Below are 8,578 nucleotides of genomic sequence, written 5' to 3' on the forward strand. Positions count from 1 at the left end.
TATGCTCTCATATCCAAATTGATACTGTTGGGCTTAAAAGGCGAAAACCAAAACCTTTGGGGAGGTAATTACAAATTCCCAACAAACGAAGGGGAAAACCCTAGCTATATAAAACAGAAGCTTTCCCGAAACCACTCACTTTCTGGCTTCTGAGCAGCGAAAACCCTAGCTAGCCTGAGCCGACGACCCCGAAGCTCCAGATCTCGTCTCCCTCTCCTAGAAAATCATGGTCCGATTGTCACCCTCAACCCTATGTCTTCTCCATCTCTCTGTTCTCTGTTTTCTTTTTGCTTAATTATCGTTTTTTTGTTCTCTCTGCAGACTTTCAAGCGCCGGAATGGTGGTCGCAACAAGCACGGCCGTGGACACGTCAAGTTCATCCGCTGCTCTAACTGCGGCAAGTGCTGCCCTAAGGTATGCGTATACATACATACATACATACATACATACACGTCTGTGTATCTGTACGTATATGCATCTTATAAATATGTGATTGATTGGTTTTGATTTCGTGTTGATGGTGAAATAGGACAAGGCCATCAAGAGGTTCTTGGTGAGGAACATTGTTGAGCAAGCTGCGGTTAGAGATGTCCAGGAAGCTTGTGTCTATGAGCGTAAGTTCCAGTTTTCCCTCATTTCTCTGTTTTCTCATTCATTTATCTCAGTAGTGAAAATGTAAATTGCATAGAGTGGTGAAAATTGCAAATTGCAAATAGATAAATTTGTAAATGATTGTTTTTCGTTTGTGATATGTAGAATACACCCTGCCAAAATTGTATGCCAAGATGCAGTACTGCGTTTCCTGCGCAATTCACTCTCACGTTGTGAGGGTGCGATCTCGCACCAACAGGAGGAACCGTGAGCCACCACAGCGATTCATCAGACGCAGGGTAAGTTTCGCATTGATTCATTGCTTGTTCAGTTTTGTTATTCTCAAATCACATTGGCTCAATTTGCAATAGAGCCCAACAAAAATCTGGGTCCTTCCAACCTTTTTGTCAGAGATACCGATATTTGTTGATTACAATGGGATGAATGATAGAAAATTATGTCTTCATGTTCTTGTACTAGAACAAATGTAATCATGTAATCTCAAAATTATCTTGACAAGCTTTTCTGAAAACTTTACATTTCGTTGGTTGATCCGGAACTATGTTTGGTTTCCTTACTGTCAAGTTCTCTTCAGTATACTTTTTTACAACCGTTTTTATGGTTCTTTATCACATGGGTTTATCATATGTTTGATTTATGTGGCCATCTATTTTATGTTTGCTAGTCATTAAAAGGTTTGGTCATATCTTTTCTCCTTTTAGTCATGTCGAGTTGTATTCTTTATTTGTTAGTTTCCATTGTTTACTTAAAGGAAAATAGTAAAACATAACTTGATTTTGCCTGCTTACATATTCCCGTTTTGCACTTGCACATGCATATTAGCCCAATTCAAAAGGGACATGCCTATAGAAGGCCGATGGTATATCCTTAGCTTACCTGATATGCTGAAATTTTGATTGTCAGGATGATGCCCCAAGGCCTGGTCAGCCTGGCCAAGGTCCTCGACCTGCTGGTGCCCCTGTTCCTGCTCGTACTTGAATAAGCATTTCAATCCTTTGATTATGTGATCGATGTTTCCCAGTAGCTACACAATTTTCTGGACTTGAGTTTTGTGTAGGAAGTTTTTGTGATTCCCATGCTATTTTCATACTTTTTTAAGGATAAAACTAATGTTATGGATGTTTTGATTTGATGATAATGCAAAACCTTAGAATTTGTTATTATGGTTTTATTTCATGGTTTCTCATATCAAATTGGCCCTGACTATATAAGCTTGGTTTAGAGGCACCCGAATGTAGCAATTTTCCCCGTTACTGTGGTGCTCAACTCCCACTAACGGGTCTTGGGTCCCAAGACCCTGTTTGAACTAAATAATTCCCAATTTTGAATCCTATTGGTTGTTAGAAAAAGGTCCTAGGTTCCAATTTTGTTTATGGCCACGACCCATATGCACTTCTTCTATAGGTCTGACACTGTAATTTTCAAAAAGGCCTTGGGAGTGCTTGCTTTCTCCTACTAACTGGTTCTTACACCTTGCTTGGAGGCATGGAAAACCTTTTCTTTTTATTGCTTCCCATTTTTATAAACAATGCTTGTGACCATTGCTTTCTGTGGAAACTTGCGAGGGTTTCATGAGAGTTTCAAACACTGGTTATCATAGAATGTGTGAATTCATTGCTCAATAGAAATCTTCTGAATCTCTCGAACTCCAACTGTTACATAAGTTATCGCCATAAAGCCCACGTTTTAGGGGAAAGAATTTGTAGTTGAAATGGTCAAGAGCATTTAGTCTTTCATCTTCATGTGTTCAAACCCCCCGAACCACCCCTCTTTTCTTAATATAAAAACTAAAAAAATCCCTCCTCTCTTTTCTTAATATAAAAACTATAAAAATCCAGATTCTAGCCTGATCAGAGCAGCAACGACACTTCTTCTCGAACATCACCTCCACGCTTAGTTGCTCGCTCGCACACTACAAAATTGGATGCAACTTTCCTGGCCCCGTCTTCTGCTCTCCTGGTATTGGAAATCATTCAGCACTGGAGCACTGCTGAAGTTGCTTAGCAATTCTAATGCAACCTGCCATTGAACAGTTTGTCTTGATTGCGTTGGACTCTATGTGTGATCTACTCGCAGCATATCCCTCCTGCACAGAATTTAACCCAGCATCAAGACTATTAGTCTTTGGTTCAATAACATTCATACACAACAGCCCCCAAACTCCAAATGTCCAGCTTGCACTCCAATAAGACACATGCCCAGCAGCTCCTAGAACTCCAGTTGTCCACCATGCACTCATACCCAGCCACGCCCCCCAAACTCCCAACTGTTGGACATGCACTACTGACATGTGCCCTATTTTTGGTCCATTAGCTAATCCCAACAAAATGCTTTGCCAAAGTGAGTTGTGTGGGAATACCTTTTCAAGGGTGGACATAACGGCTCTGAGCGGTGGAGAATTTACTTTCGCACGGCTGGCCACCTGGGACAGAAAATTGACAGTTTCAATATGTTTTACAAGATTAATAACTTGTTGGTACAATAGAGTTGTGGTGAAAAAAAGTTGTTCACTTGAGGACCTACCTCGTCCAACTTGGTGTACCCAAACGGTAATCTGGGGTCACTCTCGGCCACCATTTGGTTCAAAAGCTTGTCGAGATCAGTTCCTGAGCCACTGCCTGCCCATCCCCATTCCTCAGCCAAATGCAGCATTTCTGTAATGTAAATGGTATCATGCAAAGGCCCTGTCCAGAGGGGGCCAGAAACAATTAATGACTTGGAAACCTGGAAAGTACTGACACAAGTTAATATTTCATTTGAGATTTAAATCCAGACATGGTTATTTCACAGTCAAAAGAAAGAACAAAAACTTGGGAACTTGACAAAATAAAATAAGTCATACCACTACATGAATGAGAGCGAGTTTTAACGAAGAAACGCATCCTTGTACCTTTGAATCGCTGCAGGGGCAACTCATCCGACCAAGTTCAGCCCATGAATATTCTTGAGAACTTCCACAGTTGTGGCAGTAGCTGATGAAACCATAATTTCTGTGGTGAATTTAAATTAACTGGTAAGCAACAACATAAAGGCCTAATAAATCACACAGCTTTCACGCATACAAAATCACACAGCCCCTTCACCTGTTATCAGGAAGCTTTCCTCGATTGACACGGAGCATAACTCTGAAAATGGGTCCATGATATGAATAGTATGAAAATAGAGGAGTAACTCGATACCCCAGCACAGAAGCTACCCTCACAGCCCCTCCTATAAGCATTCGCAAACCAAGCTCATTTGAATATGGCATAGGTCGAACATAAGCTCCATATGCAGCTAAAGTTCTAGAGACACAAACAAACTGTTGTCACTTGCCTACTGATGGCATTGGAAAAATCATATCCAAATATAAATTTGGTATTCAATTGCAAAACGGATATGATTAGATTCAAATGCAGTAACATTTTGGCAAACAAGCATGGCAGAATGTGCAACCCATGAATGAAAAATGCAAGGAAGTCTTGTAATTTCAAATGGTCAAGAATTAGGGCAAGTTATTATACAAAGCATCAAACTTTAAAGAATCAAACAGAATTGAAAACAACCCAATTGCTAGAAATTAGATGTAACACTTACTGTTGAGGCCTGCGACCACCCGATGAGAATCCATCAGTGGAAGTAACATACAACAACCCATCCAATTTCAAAGCATTAATCGCCGACCTCAGAAACGACGAATCGCTCCCAAATGAATCAATGTCAATCAAATCAAAGAAATCTCTTTTGAGATAACACTCCGTCATGATCCGATTTGCATCCGAAAGCGTCACTGCCCACCTCGGATCGTCGCCACTCTCTACCTGCGACAAGTTCTCTGTGATAACTTTCCTGTTATCATCATTTGCATCATTTGCTAAAACAAAATCGGCCTCTGCCTCGATGAGGTACCGAAGAGATCGAATTCCGCAGCCGCACAGTGCATCGAGAACTCGCAATTTGCCTTTGGATCTCTTGTACAGCGCTGCGGCGAGCACGCCGAGGTCGCGGCCGGTGGCGCTTTCATGGCGGAAGAAGGTCTCGCCGATATCGAATTTAAGACCCCTCTCGGTCTGGAACTCAGACTCGCAATTGGAATTGAAGGTTGGCTTTGAGTTGGAGTCTGAATATTGGGTTACAATGGTATATTTTGAGTTTTGGTTTTGGTGTTTTGGTATGGGGTTGCAGAGAAATGAGAAAGGGGATAGGGTTTTAGGAGTGAGAGTTATCATGGCGGGAATTTGTTGGGTTGGGTTGTGGTTAATTTTGGCGGGTTTTAATAAATGGGTTTATCCATGGCACTTTGTGGCACACGTGTAGGATCGTTATTTCAATCGACGGCTGACATTCCATCGGGGTTGTTTCGATGACGGTTTTTTAATCTTGCCACGTCATCAGATGGGTCCCACACCATCGACTTTATGGTTTATTGGAGCAGTTGAGCCTTCACTGTTGGCTTTAGGGACTCTTCTCGTTTTGACTCTTTAGCATTTCTCTTCCTGGGTCTGCTATTAGGGTTTTAAATTTCATTAGTGACCAAGATGGTGCTCATGTACTTGCTTGCGTCAAATGGGTCTAACAAAGAAGTGGGCTTTAGCCAAATCAAGAAGATGAAGCGGAGGAGAAGAAAGAAACCACTTTGACACTGTCAAAGGTAAAACTCTCTGAACTTTAATATTTTGTATCTCTTTGCAGTGAATGCTTTCCACATTTGCTTACTGTGATACATTTAGCTGGGTTTGATGAATTTCACTGGTAGTTTAGCTATTGTCAAATATGGGGTTGTTTCTTGAACGATTGCAATAGTTCTGTTTGAAAAAGAAAAGGTTCCTTCCTCTAGCATGACTGTGTTTTCAATAAGCAAGTTAATGATAGATTAATTTTCTGTTAGACACCATAATAGTAAGGTTTCTTGTTATTTGGGTTCCTTTGCTTTTCAGATTGGCAGCTTCCCCAGTTGCTACTTAAAACATCACAATGTCTCGACTCGAGGATTACAGATAGCCAAATCATAGACATGTTGCTTTTCAGCATGTGGTTACGGTTAAAAGAGGGTTAAAAAAATTATAGCATTAGTATTTACAAGGCAGAAAATCATTTGCACCGTAGGTATGCTTAATGCCTTAGTACTTGATGTACCCGTGAAACCAAGCAATAGAGCAAGTAAAAAACAAGAACATGATAACAGCCATACCTAGAAGTAGGGTGAGTCTATTTGAATTCAAAGTCAGTTAACGCTTTAATTTTTTTGTTTAGTTCTTTTCTCTTCCATCATTTTCTCTATCATTAGCTTTTTCTGTCTTTTCAAGTTTCAAAATAAAAAATTAAATAAAGGTGGCCATGGCCGTTGGCCAAGGTGAAGTGGTGGAGGGTTTTCATTTCTCACCTGGGCATTTTGTGTTTCAATTTTTTAAGGGTAAAAAGGAAATTAGAGACTAACTAGGAAAAAGATTGGGGCATGTGTACATTTTTTTGGGGGTTGAAATTAAATTGTCTCTTAGGGCCGAAAGATCTGTTTAGTTTTAGGAAAGGATTTTAGGTTTATTAGTTTTGTCCATACGTTGTTGGCGTAAACATATGGCTTCAATTGTCATGCTATGATAATGGAAATGGATCTATCCTGTTTTTGGTATTGTAAATAACCAATTCGAGCTGTGTATCAAAAGGGTCCTTGTCTACGGTTTGGAGTTTAACTTCAACATTGAAAATTATGTTTGGAGGTCATAAAGGCTTAGATTAAAATTCAAGTTAAAACAAGTGAAAAATCAGCAAAACGAAGACAAGTAAAGGATCAGTATGCGATAAAATTAGACTCCTCCAATAGAGTTAAAGGGATTTTGAGATCAAAATTTATGATGCAGAGCCAATAAAGAAAAAGAGATGAGGGAGAGAAATAGAGGGGAAGGAAGAAGAACAAAAGGGGTTGCTAAGGCTTCAATTAAATCCTCAATCCAAAATCATCAAATTTATAATCTCTAATCAATCTAATGCCCTAATCAAATCCTTAAAATGTGTTTTTCGTCACTTTTCTAATGGAAGAACTTAGTCTATTAAGTTTTTTAATCTTAACTAACATCATTGCATTGTACCCCTAATTAATAGTCGGTTGAAAATGGAAACATGTTGGCAGAACACCTCAAATATGCTCTTCAAAGTATATGGGGGTGAGGATCCCTGAAAGATTAATTATAACTCTGCATATTTACCGATAGGGAAAAGGTCACCTTTTAAATCTGGAAACTTGAAGTACAAGAGTGAGAGTGATCTATAGCATGAGAGATTTTCAGAAAACATTAGATTAGACCAAAAGGCTTAAAAGAAAAACAGCCAACTAGGTTAGCTCTTGGAGATGTTACAGGGGAGATTCACGTAATAAGTGGAGTTCTCAAATAGCTGCATGTCTCAAATCATTTTGGAAAAGTGTTTACTGCGTTACTGTTTTACATAATAAGTGGACTTTTCAGATAGCTTCATGTCTTAACTCATATTGGAAATGATTTATTGTCTGTTTTACTGACAAATTTTTAACCTATATACGAGTTCCAAAATGAAAAAAAAAAACCTTTATAAAATCTATTTCATCCCAACTGAGTCTGCAAATTTAACAGCAAGAAAGAAATAAAAAAGGATCTTTAGCATGAGTGGTCTGACAGGAATGTATGAGGGTGGGTTTTCAGCCCTTTTGGAGCGTTAATCAATTCCTGTGCAATATTTATTAGCTTGGATCAAAGGATGCTTGAAAGGACAGTTTAAGTCCAAATTGAGCTATTTTTGTTCTTTAGAGTGAATACATTTAGAGTGAAAGGACAGTCTCACTGTCAATAAGGAAGCTAGTTTTTGTTAAACCATATTGTTATAGTTTTTCTTTGTAATGTTGGGTTATGTAACAATTATATTGTGGTCTGTGAGATTATTCACAGATTTTCCCCTAATGGCGAATTAGGAATCAAGATTTTCAATTTGAGTACCAAACTTGAGAATTGTGGCAGTTGATGAGGACTTCGGTATGCAGGGTGGCATATTCGTGTATCCTCCAATTGTAAAATCATAAGGACGACCTCCTGTTTTCCGTTATTTACAATTCTCGGTACTTGGTTGTCTACAAAGTTCAGTTGGTTGTCTCCTTTTGGACAAGCTTCATGTGTACATGTCCAACAGTCATAGTATTTCAGACATATCAGGCACAGACTTTGTACTGTTTCCTCACACCTGTGCTCCGCACATATTCAAAGTTTATGTAACATGATTTTCAGGCCATCTTGACTTGCCTGGTCATGGGGCAATTTTAGATACATTCTGGCTGGGGATCAAATAACAATGTGTTGGTGCCCGCCACTTTTGTAATAGATCCCAACACAGTGTTCCGGGGAGATTCTGTAATATTTTCTGGTCATGAGCTGGAAATAAATGTAGAAATGCCTTTACACACCTGAGCTGGAGCAACTTGGCGAGGTCAATGCAGCATAGTTGATTGTGGGCCCCAAAATGATTTGGAGTTTCCTGAGGCCTCATGGCATTTAATGAGTGCCCATATAGGTTAAACTGACATTTTTAGTAGGAAAACAAGTGACTGAAGTATTTGGTATGACAACAAATTCTAAATCCCTTTTGCAACCATTGCAATTAATATTTTACTCAAGGGGAGAGAACAGATAGGATTCGTTTTTAATGAGGGTCATTAGGTTTATGCATTCTGGGAATTAATTAGGGCAAAGCTTGGAGTGGTAACAATGAGAAACAGCTAAGAATGGACTAATTAGTACCATATGTGCAAGCCATAGAAATTTTCATTCTTAACCCCATCACATTTATCTTTTTTGTTAACTTATTTATGGAGGAAGAATCCAGTGTTCAGAGAAACCTGAAAATTTGAGAAAAGTGAGACTAAACTTTATTTGGTAATAAGTCTTGATTAATTCCCTTACGTTGGGTAGTATTTGAGTTCTCTTAACGCCTAGATGTGTTCACGCCAAGATGTAATCGCATTTTT

At 39.2% G+C, this 8,578-nt stretch overlaps 2 protein-coding genes and 1 long non-coding RNA gene across 4 annotated transcripts; 2 read left to right on the forward strand and 1 right to left on the reverse strand.

The window, feature by feature from the left end:
• On the forward strand, positions 110 to 1,783 carry LOC18784893 (40S ribosomal protein S26-3). Its single transcript, XM_007218532.2, has 5 exons — positions 110 to 229; positions 322 to 414; positions 530 to 614; positions 757 to 890; positions 1,516 to 1,783. The coding sequence occupies exons 1-5, from the start codon at positions 227 to 229 to the stop codon at positions 1,588 to 1,590; spliced, it is 390 nt and encodes a 129-aa protein (XP_007218594.1). The 5' UTR covers positions 110 to 226; the 3' UTR covers positions 1,591 to 1,783.
• Positions 2,252 to 4,911, reverse strand: LOC18785168 (tRNA (guanine(26)-N(2))-dimethyltransferase). 2 transcript variants are annotated; one of them, XM_007217959.2, is made up of 6 exons: positions 4,189 to 4,911; positions 3,696 to 3,896; positions 3,503 to 3,602; positions 3,136 to 3,336; positions 2,972 to 3,034; positions 2,252 to 2,698 (listed from the first exon to the last, which is right to left on the reverse strand). In XM_007217959.2, exons 1-6 carry the CDS (start codon positions 4,818 to 4,820, stop codon positions 2,582 to 2,584), a joined length of 1,314 nt encoding a protein of 437 aa, XP_007218021.1. In that variant the 5' UTR covers positions 4,821 to 4,911; the 3' UTR covers positions 2,252 to 2,581. The 2 variants fall into 2 exon arrangements, with proteins under 2 accessions (XP_007218021.1, XP_020412582.1); XM_020556993.1 differs by having other exon boundaries at positions 3,455 to 3,602.
• Positions 5,158 to 7,136, forward strand: LOC109947206. The gene is made up of 2 exons (XR_002270152.1): positions 5,158 to 5,242; positions 5,529 to 7,136. It is a non-coding gene; the product is annotated as an uncharacterized LOC109947206 (long non-coding RNA).

The sequence above is a fragment of the Prunus persica genome, chromosome G2 (assembly GCF_000346465.2).
Source record: "Prunus persica cultivar Lovell chromosome G2, Prunus_persica_NCBIv2, whole genome shotgun sequence".
In the NCBI taxonomy this organism is placed as follows: domain Eukaryota; kingdom Viridiplantae; phylum Streptophyta; class Magnoliopsida; order Rosales; family Rosaceae; genus Prunus; species Prunus persica.